The sequence below is a fragment of the Talpa europaea genome, assembly GCF_964194135.1.
Source record: "Talpa europaea genome assembly, chromosome: 4".
Lineage (NCBI taxonomy): Eukaryota > Metazoa > Chordata > Mammalia > Eulipotyphla > Talpidae > Talpa > Talpa europaea.
In genome coordinates, this window is record NC_140070.1 from 84,578,453 (window position 1) to 84,595,591 (window position 17,139).

General features: G+C 34.2%; 1 protein-coding gene across 4 annotated transcripts in view; it reads left to right on the forward strand.

Moving 5' to 3' along the window:
* Nucleotides 1–17,139, forward strand: part of EPHA6 (EPH receptor A6) — a gene marked incomplete at both ends in the record, with an annotated part of 657,283 nt that overhangs the window by 537,156 nt on the left and 102,988 nt on the right. For all 4 annotated transcript variants that reach the window (XM_084232801.1, XM_084232803.1, XM_084232802.1 and 1 more), the window contains 2 exons: nt 374–431; nt 16,112–16,321. In XM_084232801.1, coding sequence (XP_084088927.1) covers nt 374–431; nt 16,112–16,321 — 268 coding nt within the window. The remainder of the gene's footprint in view (nt 1–373; nt 432–16,111; nt 16,322–17,139) is intronic.

The following is a 17,139-nucleotide window of genomic DNA, read 5'->3' on the forward strand; positions in this document are numbered from 1 at the left end:
CCTGCTATGAGTGAGACCATCGAGTATTTTTCTTTTTCTTTCTGGCTTATTTCACTGAGCATGATCCCTTCCAGCTCCATCAGAAAACCTAAGGACAAAAGAACAATCTAAACAAGTGATTGCAAGCCCTTAGAAAAGGAAATGCTTAATTTCTTTGTTATTCATATTGTAATTCATATTCCTTTATGAAATGAAAGGAAATAATGTTACAAAGAAGTGGAGAGATGCCTATGTATAGAAGCGTGTTGAAAAATGGCATTGTTATTAATAAAATACAAATAACTTAGCTGCCACAGCTGGAAATCTCTGACTACAGCACATATTTCTGTAATTGCTCTAATGCTGTGTGTTCTCTTGCTCTTTTTGCAGGCAGACCAGTAATGATTGTGGTGGAATATATGGAGAATGGATCACTAGACTCCTTTTTGCGGGTAAGGTGATCTTTTCTGAATGGCATTTATGAGTTATAGATTTAAATCATTATCATAAATTAATTTTTGCATAATATTATTTGTGGATTTTTCCATAAAGAATAGCAGCATCTTCTAAAGGAAGCATTCTCTGATACTGTGATAGGTTAGAGTGTTACTAAGGGAGAGATCATAGTCATGTAACAATATAATTGAGTTGTCCTATAAATCACTTACCATATTTTATATAAATATATATATATTTCAAATGATATTATAAAATGATTAAATGAAACTCAGTTTCTTCACACAGCTATTCATTTTGCTTTATCACATTTAACTATTTAGTATAGTTATGCATTATGTCTAATGCTGAACCCATTAAACTGATGTGTATCTAATAATAATGACTAGAGTTCATATTAGAAAACTGGTTTTATCAGCTTTATCCCTCATTGTACTTATACTATTTAGAAAACAAAAGGAGGAAGAATTTCTACTCCAGTAGAAATTAGTTTTGAACAAAAATATTTATTTAAAGTACTCTTTAAAGTACTTTAAGTACAGGAATGTGGATATTTTTCTTATAAAATGACTGCCTTTTTGCCATTTGGGATTTATTATATTATTTTTCTCCTTTATTTTCATGGAAATAAATAGTCATAGGCATTTCTTCTTAACTTCATTTTTGTTTCCATGTTATTTGGACCCAATGCTCTATACAACTCACCTTTCTCTCTTGATCTCATTTTCATTTATTTTTCTTGATTCCACGCCCTCTGCTTCCAACAGCTCTCAGTATTGGCAATGATGATGTATTTGCACTGTGACTGGACTTGATGTCCAGATTGAATGCCAGAAGCTGAATTCAGCAAAATTGTCAAGTTATTATAGAGCAATACTCCTGTACAATGCATACTCTCAACCAAGTATTTTCTTTAAGGCAAAATGAAATTCATAGGTGTTTGGGGACATGAACTATTTGTTCTTTTCTGTAGCCATTCTCAGAAGATTATTTTGTAGCTTGTATTTATTTCTCCTGTAAATGTGCTAGATTATTTTAGCATAATTTATCAGGACTACCCATGGTACGTGCATTGCAGATATACTTATGCCCTTCTATTATATTAACTCATAAACTCATTTTCACCAGATACATATCAAAATGGTTTGTTATCTAATGGTATTTGGGAAAAAAAATTTTGGTATCAATGATATCCTATAGAGCTAAATATAATGATAAATAATACAGCACGTTATCACTCTGAATTGCTGGTGAAAATTGGAGCAAATGACTACTCCAAGCCAACTAGAAGATAAGTTTTAGCTTCAGATGTGTTTATCCTGCTGAACTTAATTAAGATATTTTAAAGAAAATATTAAAAATGAAGTATTTTTATAAGCATCCTACTATATGTTTAGAAAAGTGGTATATTTAATTATTTAAAATTTTAAAACTATTATTTTTCACCTCTTATGTTCCATGTGGGAAAGATACCATAGAATCCAAAAAGAGCAAATGTTCAATTGATGGTGGCTATTATTACTGCATTCTATGAGAACCTTAACATATTTTGTCTCCTCTTGGTTCTGCCACCTGCCATCTATGTGACCTTGTGATTTGGGGTAGTAACTAATTTCTCTGTACCTCTATTCATCTATATAACGGGGATGTTAATAGTAATTACCACAAGCATTTATTATCAGGATTAACTGAGTTGATTTTTGTAAAGTTTATACATTAATGTTTGACACATTTTAGTGGTAGAATAAGAATTCAAACTCAAGTCTTTGACTCAGAAAGCCATGTTCTCATATACTATGAGAACAATGAATTATATCTTTTTATCAAATTTCTTAATAAGTTTGCTTCCATCTCCTCATGTAGTTTTATATCGCCATGGTCCTTAGAATTTATATTATAATCAATGTCACCGACTGGGGAGAAAACACATAAGGCCAATACTCCCTTTCATCCTGCTTTAATATTCTTACCCATCTGAAGCTCAAAGTGCTTTATAAACTTTATGTCAATAGCAGATAAGCAACTTCACATGGCAAGCAAAAATACATACAAATCCTCAAAATCAGAGTCATTTTTCAAACTACTTCTTTGAAATTTGATAATTGTAACTTTTGCAAGCACAAAAAGGAGGCAGTGGCTAAGTGTATTGCATAGTAGGGAGCCATCCATGGCTCATTAATGGCATTCTGTGCTTACTGGAGGCAGAAAAGATTTCCCTTTGGTCTCCCACACTATTTGAAAATCTCTTCAAATTATTTTATATGAGCGATACTCAACAAAGTACAAGATTACAATATAGCACCAGTGATGGTAGCTGACTTGGTTTAATATTGCACAGGATTCATGAATTTTACTCAATTTGGAATCCTTGTGTATGTACCTCCAAATACATATTAAAAGGGGGTAGTGTGATTAAGTGTGTATGCTTATATATACCCGTGTTTGTTTAAACATATATGTGGCAAAGAAACGTGACTGGATATGTGTGTTTTTTTAATTTTGAAATGAATGGATTCTCACTTAGCAAGTGATTGCCAGCCTGACTGCTCAATAGGTCAGATCTCACTGCTGTACAGATTTTTCTAAATTTTCCAAGGAGATACATCAGAGTGAATCAAGTATTATATTGACCACCATCTCTGCAGTCTCTCTCCAACTATACAAATGGATTTTGTAATTTTCATACAATTTTGTGTTACTTGCCTGGCAACTGCTGGTCCCTAAACCTTTACATCTCCATTTTCAAAACAATGTCAACTAGCAATTCAAATAAAAACATTTATAAAAGTGTAGTTACAATATAATTTGACTATTTTTTAAAGGGATAACTCTGGTTGCTGTACTGAAAAGACTATACTGATATAGAGATAGATGCAGGAAAATTAGTAGACTTTTGTAATAATCCAAGTAAAGAAATGAATCTAATGGCTTACTTGAAAACAGTTTCAGTTGAGATGATGGTAACTGGTAGATTCAATGGTATGTTTTTGTGGTAGAACCAATAGGATTTGTTGGTGAATTGGATAAAGTATAAAAGCAAAAGAGAAGATTCAAGAACAACTCTCACCCACAAATTAAGTTAATATTAGGCAGTGGGCCTCCCTGGTGGCGCAGCAGTTGAGCGCTGGGCTGCGAAGCTGCCCACAGCCTCTGCAGCGCTGGTTCGATCCCGGCCACTGGACGAGGGTCCCACATGGTGCGCGGACCTCTCCTGCCACACTCGCAGCTCCCCTCAGCAGTATACTTTGTCAATCTGCCTATTCTGCTCCCCACTCTGGCTCTGGTGAATTCTCTCACCCTCCCATGCTTCTGACTGTACCCAGTGCTTGTATAAATAAATAAATAAATCTTTTTTAAAAAAGTTAATATTAGGCAGTAACTACTATCTACAGTTATTGGACTGTAGAATTAAGTGGTTCATAGACCTAAAATTCTAGGAATATTGTATGGCACATAGTAAGAACCCCATAATGTTAACTGTTATTATTATACTATTTTCAGAAGACATCTCTATGAGTTTTAATATGGTTTTTCTCTTGCTTCCTGATCTGCCTTTTCAAATAGCTAAAAATAGGCTTAATTTTCACCATAAAAAATATAGATATACCTCACACATATGAGAACTTAAATAATACATATAAATGCACATCAGCATTTCAAAAGGAATGTGAGTCATTTGAAGCTCTTCCTTAAACAAATGTAAAGCAAATATTAATTTAAAAAATTAAAGGGCTCTTTTAAATATTTATGTACTCAAATTATAAATCTAGTAAAGATGGCATTTTACCTTATGCTAGTTATATATTAATAATGAGAACTGTATTTTATTAGCACACTTTTCTTGTAAATTGTGTTGTGCAGAGTGTATTTGTGCTCGAGCCTGAGTAAAATTAATCTTCATCATGTCCATTTTATATTCAACAGTGAGAAAAAAAGTGAAGTTGCATTTATGCACCAATACCTGTTTTGAAATCATAAAAATTATAGTTGAATTGCACCCCCTTAATTACATTTTTTTCTAAAAACAGTATATGAAATTTCATGTGGATGGCTATTATTTAGCACACTTGTGCCAGCTTAATGCTAAATACCATTCTAGAAATTATGTGACAGTAAATATCCAAATGTACAAAAACACAGTGTACTTGAAATCAAGTATATGGATGGCTGAACTTCTTTTTAAATTAGGAGTTAGAGTATCAGCTTCCAATAGCCCGAATTTATCACTTTATAAACATTTTAGTACTATAAAAGTGTAGTGCCATTTATAATACTTGCTACAGTGAAATTGTCTTTTATAATTCTTATTAATTTTCCTTTTAGGTACAAGTTTTTGTTGATTTTTTTTAAATTAGTATGTAATGTGTAATTATATTGCTTTAATGAGAAAGTTCCATGCATTTTCCAATGATCATTCCTACTCATACCTCCCACTAATCCACTCCTACCTTAACCTGAACCAGACAGGAGATTTTGGATTTACAGAATGAAATATTAGGCTCAAAATGTGTGGTCCTCAAACATGCCTGCAAATAACACCATCCTAGAGAGATCTTAAAAATACCTATGCAGATGCAAGCAGACTTGCTTTGCAAAAACTTCCTTGGAAATTCTAATGCCCTCAAATGATGTTATAGCAAAATCTTGATGCTCTGTGACACAGATACAATCCAAAAATATGTAGCTGGAGTAGATTAATTTCATATAGGCACAAGCCAAAAAAAATAAGAAAGAAAAACTCAGTAGTAAGCTGTGTAAGCTAGAGCTGTATTATATTCCAATTTTCATTAAGCTCGTAAAATGTGATTCTGAAATTCAACAGCCATGTTCCACAAATCCATATCTACTTTTATTCTTAAAAATTTTTTTAGGTATATTGAAAATGACATTTTTAGTTTAATATGATTGAAATTTCCCCATTCCACTTTTAGTAGCTTCTCCCTTCTACAACTAAAAATATAACTCTTCCTTGCTTAAGTCCAAATCCATAATGACTACAAAAGAAAAGTCCTATAGGGTTTAGTAAATATTTGACAGGAAATTGTAAGTTTTACAACGAGGGAGGCCATAAGAACCAGGACTTGGATAAAGAAGAGATACTGACTCTTATTTGATCAGTGGTTATTTTAGGACAAGAATGATTTGGTCTTTTCAAATCTACAAACAACTTTAGTAATTTCTTTTTCAAATTCAGGAGCATTTTATAAAGTCATAGCATGGTCAACTTTCTAATTAAGGAATATAAAGATCGAATTTTAACTTTATCCTTAAGTTATAGAAATAATTCTCCAAAGATTGTTTTCTTCAAAGTCCTTGTAAATCAATTGTCTAGAATACATAATTTTTTCCATAAATATTTCTTTTAAAGCTATTGCATAAATCCCTAGGCAGATCCAAAAAAGCCTCTTTAAACAGACTACAACTAAAGGATGTTACTTCTAATATGGTAGGAAACAAGCAATTTCCTTCCCCAAAAAAAGAGTGTATTTTCTTCCCCTCTACATGATTTGCATTGGGCAAACTTTTTTTTATTAAAGGCCACTTGTCCATGGCATGAACCCCTCTCTTCCTGTCTTCTTTAGCTATTGCTATTTTAAATCCCATGTGGTGGTCCACCCTTCCCTTCCCCTCTTATCTCCAGGCTAGGCTCTTTTCCCTGATAACCTTTTCCACTTGTAACATGGACCTGAATCTAAGCTCCCGTTTTCTTATTGCCACGGATCTTAGCCAAATGTGGTCGGATTAATTTGTACATGTATATGATTCACAAATACTATTTTAATTCCTCCAGATGACTTTACTATTTTCATATGAATATGTAAGCCCAAGTAATAACACTTAATATAGTATCTGCTCTCTTAACAAATTCTTAAGTATACACAACTATGTTTTGGCTATAGGTACAATAGGCATAGTTTTGTACAGCAGATTTGTAGAATTTAATCATTCTTGCTTAACTAAAATAACTTCCCATGTCCCCCTCTTTCCCACCACTGGCAATCTCCATCCACTTCACCCTTTGATTCTGTGACTTTTATCCAAAGAAAAATTTTATAGTGTCAGGATGAAAAAAAAAAAAAGAAGACATGCTGACAGTACAGGTGAGGATATTTTTGACCAAGGGACAATTAGGAACTCAGAGGTCAACCCCTCTGTTTTGTGGCTCCTTATAACTTCTCATCTTTTTCTCCCTTATGAACCTATTGCCTTTATGACACTATCTGATTTTCCCAAAATGACTTCTAATACAGAAGTAGGGGAACAAGAGGCTTACAAAGTGTCTGCTGTTTGTATACCTTGATCTGTTGTAAACTACTTAGGAAGGTACATTTGCTGCACAGCCATTTTATAGCTTGAATACACATTTTGGATATAATCACTTTACGAAGCATCAGCTAACCCTCCTATTTCTGTCATTCTGTTTTGAAAGACTGGTACCATTTCTTATAATGCACAGTTAATGAAGCAAAAAAAAGGTTTTCAACATACCTTATGAACCAAACTTTCATCACTTCATATTGGAGCATATCTAGTGATGTCCATTGCATTGTTTTGTGAGGAATCTTTGAAAGCTGATTTATTTATTGTATATAACCAAGAAACCACATAATGCAATGGGTTCTCTATACATACTTGTTAAATGATTGACATGCAATTTTTACTAGTTCTACTCAAGAGTAGCATCTTATCATCTACTGCCAGTAGTATAGTTTATCACTCACATTTAAATTTCCAGGACACTGAATCATTATACTTACTTGCTCTCTCCAAAGGAATACTGCACATTTTTCAGTAAGAAAGTTTGGGAACAATGATTTATATTGTGATCCACAGATCTTTGGTTGTCTGTAAAGCTAGTTTGTTGGTAGCCTCAGAATCACTATGATTCTTCTCCAGTGAACACCTAGGAAGAAATTTAACAAATCTATATAACGTATTTTACCCACATTTTTCTCACTCGGCAGCAAAAATGTAAGAATCTGGTAGTCGTGATCAGAGCCAGAGACTTCCCCTCAGCGTGAAGATGGCTACAAGTGTAGTCAATATTTTTCATTACCTCACATTTTGTCTCAAAGTATCTCTTATAGTAAATCTAGCTTTCCAGGAAAAATAATTCAAAAACATATCCTACTTTTGATTAAAAGTTTGAAGTGCTTCACTCTGTTAAGAGAAATATAAATGAACTCTGTGTAGTCATTCCAGTGGCCACCTACTCAATAGCTACTGTGTGCAGGCATGGGCCTCTCCTCTGGATTGCAAAGATGAGCAAAACAAGATATACTCATTGCCCTAAACAGGATTATGTTCAGACCAGTGGAAGACATAGGCATATATGGTCTTAGCCAAGGTTAGTATAGACAGCGTGATTTGAGAACAAGAAGGAAAGAAACGTGGTCCAACTTTATTCTCCCCCTTTCCTAACCAGTTCCTCCCAACTAATGCAGGTCCTGCTGGCTATGCCTATAAAACAGATTGAAAACCTAATTCAAGCCATCAGTATCTCTCTCTGTTACTTTAATAGCTTCGAAACTGATCTCTCTGCTTCCATTCTCCATATACAAGGCAGAGTTTATCACTACTCAATTAAATTTCTTCTCTAATATCTCATTACTTTTAGAATAAATTTACAACTCTTTACCATGGCTTGTAAGACCCTACATGATTGTGCCTCTGTTACCTCTCCAGTCTCCCTTTCCCGGCCTCATTGGCTCTCATTCCTCAACCTTGTCAAAGTCATTCCTGACTTAAGTCATTGTCATGCTAGAGACGATTTACAGGCTCCATCATGTTATTCTCTTTCATGTCACTTCATTTATATTAGGTTTCTCGTTATTTACAAGTATCTCATTTATTTTTTTTTTACCTATTGATTTCCTGTATCCTTGCCTTCAATTTAATATCAGAGCAAGAACCTTTCTGTTTTGCTTCCCGCTTTGACTCCAGCAATGAGAGCAATAATTGGCCCATAGTAGATGCTTGGTGAGTGCTGTTTAAAAGAATGAACTTAGGGATTCAGCAGGACCTTTTTAGCTGAGATGATATTTAGATTAAAAACTAAGATGACAAAAGACTAGAAGTGCAACCATATAGGCAAAAAACATACTAGACATGAAATAACATATTGTAGGGGAAAACTTAATACAAAAAAATAGAATAAAAATAAGGATATGAAACTAAAGATAGATGCAAAGTTCACGTCTGTATTTGAGACATATTACATTATCCTCTCACTGAGGATCATTGAAAGTCATTGAAAAGTTTCAAGTAAATGAGTAATGGGATGATATTTGTATTTTCATAGAATTTGAATGGATACTTTTAAAGTTGTTAGATAATAATTTGATGACTCTAGGACAACATAGCACTCAAATTCTACACTTGTCCTAAACTTGGGCTAAGTGCTTGATCTCAGTATAAGATTACCAGATACTGTGAGGCCTAAGATTTCTGTGGGATGGGATACAACCCAAGAGTCTGGACCTTAAAAACCATTGTCAAGCATTTGTAGTACTGTCAAGACAATGTGACATGCCAGTGACTGTTTGAGTCTGCTGGGCATTGTACTGTTGGGTCTGAGATAGAGGATTTCTCTCAGATGGAGCTCTGCAATTTTTAGAAATAGCAGACATTGTTATGTATTGCTTTTAGAAACCACCTTTCAAGCAGGTCCACCCTCTCTGTCACCTAAGCTCCATGTTTCTCAGCAGTAAGGCTAAGAGAAAAAAAAAAAAGAAGAATGACGACGAACTGCATTCTAGCTACTAAGCTCTGAAATGCAGTGTTTAAATATGCCACATTCACTCTCCTTCATTTGAGTCTGCCTTCCCGGGAAAAACCATATGTCATAAAAAAAATCATAGTTTCATTTTGATTAATCTCTAGTAGGAAGCCCAAAGATATTAAATCTCAGTACTCTCACATTTTTCTCCTCCCCTCATAAACAATTCAATTCAATTTGAATTAATATTTATCGAGCACTGACACAAGGTATGGCAGTGTAGTAGATGCTGTGATAGAAGTGCTACATAAAAGGGAAAAAAACCCTGCCCTACCTAAGAAAAGAAAATAATATTTTCTCATACAAGGTAGTAAGAATAATATAGCAATAGCAACTGGTGCACTACAAGATAATATCAAAGGTTGTTTAATTCAGTCACTATTAACTATCCACCGTATTCAAGAAAACCAACATAACCAAAAACACACTTGAGGCTATGTTGACAAGGACTCGAAAAAGCAATATACATTTTTTTTTTTGTAAAGGATAATTGCATCATTTGTAAAGGAATAGATTTTTACTGTCCCTCATGTATGAATAAATGGGACTATGCTCTCATGTATGAATAAACAGGACTAAAGAAGACTTAGATGAATAGAGCCTCATTTGTTGGTTTATCTTGAGTGTTCTTTGCTTGTTTGCTATTGCTTTAATGTTCTCACAGATACTTTATACCTTGTTTCATTAAATCAAATTATGCTGCCCAAACTAATGCTGCCCAGACTTGGTCCTTGTGGAAAAGTTTGGGCCAACTCTTTTTAGACAACTTCAATTAATTTTGATACAGGCTCTGGAAATAGTCTGCAAAAGTTCAGTTCCCAACTTCAGCTTTTACTAGGCTGTTAAATCTCTTTGTCCTTCAATTTGACCTTCTATAAAATTAAAATAATAACTACACTTGTATCACCCAGTTGTTGCAAGGACTAAATGAGATAATATCAGTAAAGTCCTTAATGACTATGGCTGGTTTGAAGTGTTTAAGGAATGTTAGCTAATTTTTTTCCCTAGAAGAATATGTCAGCAACTGAGTTATACATTCCCATAAGAACATAAAACTATCTTTGGAGCTTCTCTTTCATCAAGCTTCCATTTTATAAAAAGCATGTGGATGGATGGATGGATGGATGGATGGATGGATGGATGCATGCATGCATGCATGGATAGAGCAATGTTGTGATCAGTAAGAAATATAAAATCTTCATCTTCAATTCCAGACTTTTGGCTCCCAAAACCCTTAGAATTCCCAAAGAGTTGACAGTGATAAAGTTGTCTTTTGTCATATGAATGAGGTGACCTTTGGGAAGCACTGAAGGATAGGGACTGGCACCAAGAGAATCAACCATGTTATTAAAGGTTTAGAACTTCCAGATCCACCCTCAATTCTCCATGGAAGGGAGAAGAACTAGAGGTTGAGTCTAAATATCAATGGCCAATGATTTAATCACTCATACCTAACTAATGAATAGTCCATGGGGGGGGAAAAAAAAAGAGGACAGGCTTTGGAGAGCTTCTGGATTGGTAAACTTGTGACTTGAGGAAGTTGGTGTTCCTAGAGAGGGCATAGGAACTCTACATCTTTTCCCCAAACCTTGCCCTGTGCATCTCTTCCATCTAGCTATCAATGAATTATGTCCTTTGTAATAAATTGGTAGTGTGATAAATAAATGGGTTTCCTGAGTTCTGTGAGCTGTTATAGCAAATTAATTAAACCTAAAGAGAATGCTCTTGGAACCTCTGATATTTCACCAGTTGGTCAGAAGCACAGGTAACAGCTTGAACTTGTGACTCACATCTGAAGTAGAGGGTGGTCTTGGGAGACTGACCCCTTAACAATTGGAATCTGATTCTATCTCTGGATAGTGTCACAACTGAGTTCAATTATTGGACACTCTGCTGCTGCCTCCACACTGCTGAGCTCTCCCACCCCTAGGGCCACTGGCGAGGCAGCAGACATTCTCCACTGACCTCTTGGTTAATGAAGCATGAATTTCTTCAGTGTTCCTTCTGGTGCCATCCATAATGGTCTTTGATATCCACAAGATAATTTCACCCTAAACTACAGACCATCTGGGTGCAGCACTAGTGTGGGTTAACTTTCAGATTATTTTCCTGGAGCAAAGCAATATGTTTATTCTGATGCCATCTTTGACTACATTCCTGATGTATATATGATATCTCAATAAAACTGTAAAAATCATTTGGAACAAAATATAAGCTAATTGAAGCCAAATCTATGCATAATTATTCACCATGATCAGGTGTGTTGAACCCAGTATGAAATCTGGTTCAACTATCAAAATCAATTAATATAATCTATCACATTAATTGGCTAACAAAGAAAAATTACAAGATTATATCAATTGATGAAGAAAAACATTTAGCAAAATCCAACACAAATTCATGATACAAACTCTCAGTGAGCGACAATGAAGAGGAACTTCCTAAACTTGATAAAGACTATCAACAAAAAACCAACCGCTAATATCACACTTAATAGTGAGAAGTTTAAACCTGCTCCATTAATTTCAGGAACATGGCAAGAATGTATACTCTCACTATTCCATCATCATAATGGATGATGGAAAGTACTAACAAATACAATAGATAAGAAAAGGAAATAAAAAGTATACAAATGAAAAGAAAGAAATAAAACTGTCTTTAATCACAGATAACATGTTAAGCTATCTAGAATCTGAAAAAAAAAAAGAGAGACAATAAAAAACCTACTGGAAATAATAAGCAATGAAAAAGTGAAATTTGAAATAAAAAGCACAATGCCATGTCCAATAGTACTTAGAAAAAGGAAGTACTTAGGTATAAATCTGACAAAAGACACATAAGATCTATGTGAGGAAAACTATGAAACCCTGATAAATGAAATCCAGAAAGAACTAAATAAATGGAAATATAGTCCATATTCATGAATAGGAAGGCTCAATATTAAAAGATATCATTACCTACTTGAAACATATTTTCAATGCAATCTCAATCCAAATCTCAGCAAGTTACTTTGCAGATAAATATCTGCAAAGTTTATATGGATGGGTGATTTGGTAGGGGTGCACTATTATGGAAATACCTGCTTGGGTTACCCTAATATTACCTCAATTAAAAATTAATAAATAGGGCCTCCCCGGTGGCGCAGCGGTTGAGCGCTCGGTTGCGAAGCTGCCTGTGGCCTCTGCGGTGCCGGTTCGATCCCCGGCTGCTCCCCGGCCACCAGAGGAGGATTCCACATGGCGCGCAGACCTCTCCTGCCGCCCGCTGCTCCCCTCAGCAGTGTACTTCGGTCCTTCTGCCTGCTCTGCTCCCCGCTCTGGCTCTGGTGAATTCTCTCACCCTCCCACGCTTCTGACTGTACCCAGTGCATGTATAAACAAAAACAAACAAACAAACAAATAAATAAATAAAACATGCCTCTATAAAAAATAAAAAATAAAAATAAAAATTAAAAAATTAATAAATAAAATTTCATTTATAAGCCAAAACAAAACAAAACCCCAATATGGCCAACACAGTATGCTGGAGAAGAGCAAAGTTAGATCTGACACTTCCTGACTTCAAAACTGTAAAGCTATAAAATCAAGATAGTGTGGCATTGGCAAGTAAGAATAGACAAATAGATCAATGGAAAAAATATGAAGACTAGTAAATATATTGACCTGGTCTTTGGCAAGAGTAAAATCAATGCTATGCAGCAAAAAATAATCTCTTCAATACTTGATGCTGGAACAACTGGACACCCATGTAACAACAGCAACAAAAATATCTTGACTAAGAAACTTACACCCTTCACAAAAATTAGCTAAAAATATATCACAGACCTAAATGCAAGGTACATAACTATAAAATTCCTGAGAAATTACAGAGGAGAAAATTTAGGTGACCTGGAATATGACAATGACTTTTTAGGTATAACTCCAAAGGCACAGTCCATGAAAGAAATAATTGATAAATTATTTCTTAGACACATCTGTTCTATAATAAACAATGTCAAGAGAATGAATACAAGTCATAAACTTGGAAATTACAAAAGACACATCTAATAAAGGAGTCATCCAAAATATACAAAGCACTCTTGAAACTCAAGAAAAAAATTTAGAATTGAGTCATACCTTAATAGACAGCTCATCAAAGAAGATATACAGATGGCAAATATGACATATTCAGAGATGTTCTGTATCTTACATCAGCAGAGAAATGCAACTTAAAGTAACAAGATACTACAGGGGAATGCAAAATGGTCTCGTTTTAGCCACTTTGGAGAACAAATTGGCAGTTTCTTACAGAGCTAAGAATATTCTTACCATATGATCCAAGTATCATATTCTTTGGTGTTTTCCAAAAGGAGTTGAAAACTTATGTCCACACAGAAAGCTATCCACAGATGTATCTAGCAGTTTCATTTGTATTTGCCAAAATTAGGAAGCAACCGCATTGCCCTTCAGTAGATGAATGGATAAATTAACTGTGCTATATTCAGAAAATTAAATATTAATCTACACTAGAAAAGAAATGAGCCTGGGAAAAATGTGGAGGAATCTGAAATACATATTACTAAGTTAAAAAAGCCAATCTAAAGAGGCTGCATACTGTATTACATTTTGTATACTGTATGTTCATCTATATGACATTTTGGGAAAGACAAAGTGAAGGAGACAGTAAACAATCAGTGGTAGCTGGGGCAGGGGGCAGGTGGTAAATAGGTGGGGCACAGAGGATTTTTAGGCAGTAAAAATACTCTGTATGACACTATCATGATAGCTATGTCATACATTTGTCCAAATCCATAGAATGTATAACACTGAGAATGAAATACAATGTAAGCCATACACTTTGAGTAATTATGATGTGTCATTGTAGGTTCATCAGTTATAACAGATATACCACTCTAGTGGGGACACTGATAATGTGGAAAGCTACCTTCGTGTTGGGACAGAAGGTATTTGGGTAATCTCTCTACCTTCTTCTTAATTTTGCTGCGAACCAAATACTGCTCAGAAAAAAGAAATCACTTGGTGTTTTGTGCCATCCTCAGAATAAAGACGAAATTAAATTTTGACCTATTTACAGTGTAGGATTTTATGATGCTAATAAGGAAAGAGGAAATTTTTCTAACAAACTATTTCTAAAACTATATAGAATAACAAATGTTTTATTAAATATTAATATTAACTATAATTATAATCATTCAGGGGTTGTGCTGTGTGTTTTGTATGTGATTCTCATCACAACTCTGAGATTATTCTATTTTCCTTTTCATTTTAAGGAAACTGAGGTACTCTTTGATTTTTCCATGGGTCCAATAACATTTCTTAATGTTCAGAAAATCTGCATTGCCAAGAACTGTCATACCAGGCAACTTAATTTTCTAATAGGTAAAAGAGTCACTTCTTGAATTGTAGTGTATTCCTTTCCAGGCCAAAAAAAAAAAAAAAAATATGCTTTCAAATTCTACTAGAAGGAGCTGAGATTCCTAATAGAGGAGATATAGGTAGGGCACATGATAGAAGAGGCAGATTTCATCTAATAGTGCACACTGTCTAGGAAGATGGATTGGAAACATAAAGAGCTAATAATACCAAAGATTTTCTTTGCTAGGTTATCTTTTATACATTAATTATACAGAAGAACCTGCTTAAGTGGATATTCTTTTCTGTAGAGTGTTTTTTTGAGAGACCGTTCTTTTCCTTACTCTGCACTTGAGTTGAAAGATTTTATCAAAGAGCTATCAGAGAGATAAGTTGATATAGTAAGACAAAGCTTATTTCATTTGTAGTCTGTGCTTCTTCATTTAACTGACCAATGAATCATCATTGTATAGGACATTGTGTCAGTACTATAGGGTGAGATCATCCCTGTGCTTAAACTGCTCTATGATTTTAAATCAGATATTCATTAAAACTACTTTACCCTGAAGAAATTTTTAAGATATTCTTCTTTATGATTCTACCACACTGTTTAAGATAACATAACCCCGCAGTCTCTTGCGAGACATTCATTTTACAATTACCTCTCAACAATTGTTACATTTCATGTTTCTCCATAATACCATTAATACAAAAATTTCTAAGTAACTAAGTAGAATAGTATGTATTAATTTTAAAATTGATTTATTCTGTAATTTCTGGGGTATTGTTTATAGCTGTAACTGGTCTTACTGGTACACACATTTTTAAGTCAAGCTGAGAAGAATAAAATGGGATTGACTACTACATTCCAGTGCTGTGCTTGTCTTGTTATTCTTGTTATCGCCTTTAATTTTCACAACCTGGAACTAAAATTGTCCTGTTTTCAGTCAGTTATCAATGACGTTCTTTCTGTTTGCATTTTCTAATTTATTTGCCATATGTATTTTTCTTTTTCCTGCTCATTTCCTGAAGTTGTTTCTTGTTTATGTATCAGAATTTGTTTTTTCTGAGTGGTCATTTTTTCGAGTTGTCAAACAACTTTCATCCAGTCCTAGGTCTTGCTGCCCTTTTCCTCAGCTGTGACTGGTTCGGAGCTTGCAACTATGAAAAATGAATTCTGTTTTCTTAGTAGACATCCCTATTATCTTATTTGACTTTAGCTCCCTTGTCTTAAACTTTTTCAAATTCAAATCTCTTTTTCTGGAAGTTCATTTGGTTGGTTCCCATCTATCCTTTGTTCTCCTTCATCACTTCCAGGTAGATGAACCTTTCCTTTTACTGTCAACAAATTCTTACATTTCATTATGAATTTAGTCAGTGGTTGGCAGACTTGATGCTTGCATTCATTGGATCCAGTAATTTTAATTTGAGCTTTATTTAATATTATACACAGAGAGATGCTCATATACTCCCATGCATACATATCTTATGTATGCACACACTGTATTAAACTAAATCAATGTAAACTGTGATGATTCTTTTTCAGAAACATGATGGCCACTTCACAGTCATCCAGTTGGTTGGCATGCTCCGAGGCATTGCATCAGGAATGAAGTATCTTTCTGATATGGGTTATGTTCATCGAGATCTAGCAGCTAGAAATATATTGGTCAACAGCAACTTAGTATGCAAAGTTTCTGATTTTGGTCTCTCCCGAGTGCTGGAAGATGATCCAGAAGCTGCTTATACAACAACTGTAAGTTTGCATGCCCTTTTTCATATTTTTTTTTTTTACTTTTGTTGTTTAAATGCTATTAGAGTAATTCTGCTCTCCCCCCTAACTTGGTGCTCTTATTTGCCACTTTCCTGTTTTAATATCATTATTTAATTGGGAAGTATTTGCTTTATCTAAGTGCCCAGTTTTAGAAAAAGGTTCTTGGTTGTTTTCCTCTTCCATTACATTGGGACTTGACTTCAGGGTCATGTCTGAGGTCCATGTCCTGAGTACCCTAATAGGAAATCTGCTTTTGCCTAAAGTATTTTTGATTCTTCAATAATTATCTTCTTTATATGGAGTTTTGCATATGCCATTGTGCAGTTATTTAATATTGGTGATAGTGAAGAATGTTGACAAAGAGGTGTTATGAAATGACATTTTTCCCCCTCAATAAATGTTATGGAATGATCTAATCATGCTCAAAAAATATATATTACCAGTTTCTCTGAAGATGTATAAGTACAGCCTCAGTCCTTCATCAAATGATACTTTGGTCAAATGTCAGTAGCAATAAAAGGCTAGAAGTTTTAGGACTAAACTATCATCTTTAAATTATAGGATCTCAATTCATAAATACTTTAAGCATTTCTGAATGTCCTTAAACATATTCATTCCACTGATCTCTTTGGTGTTTTGAGAAGTTCAATCTCAAAATCTCTCTTTAATTACCTTAGTGCTGCTAATCTGTAAAATTTTACCATCCTTGTTTTAAAGAAACAAAATCCTCATCATTTGACAATTTCAATAAAAAATAAGTCAATAATAACTATTCAAGTTTTTTTTATTTCCATTCTCTT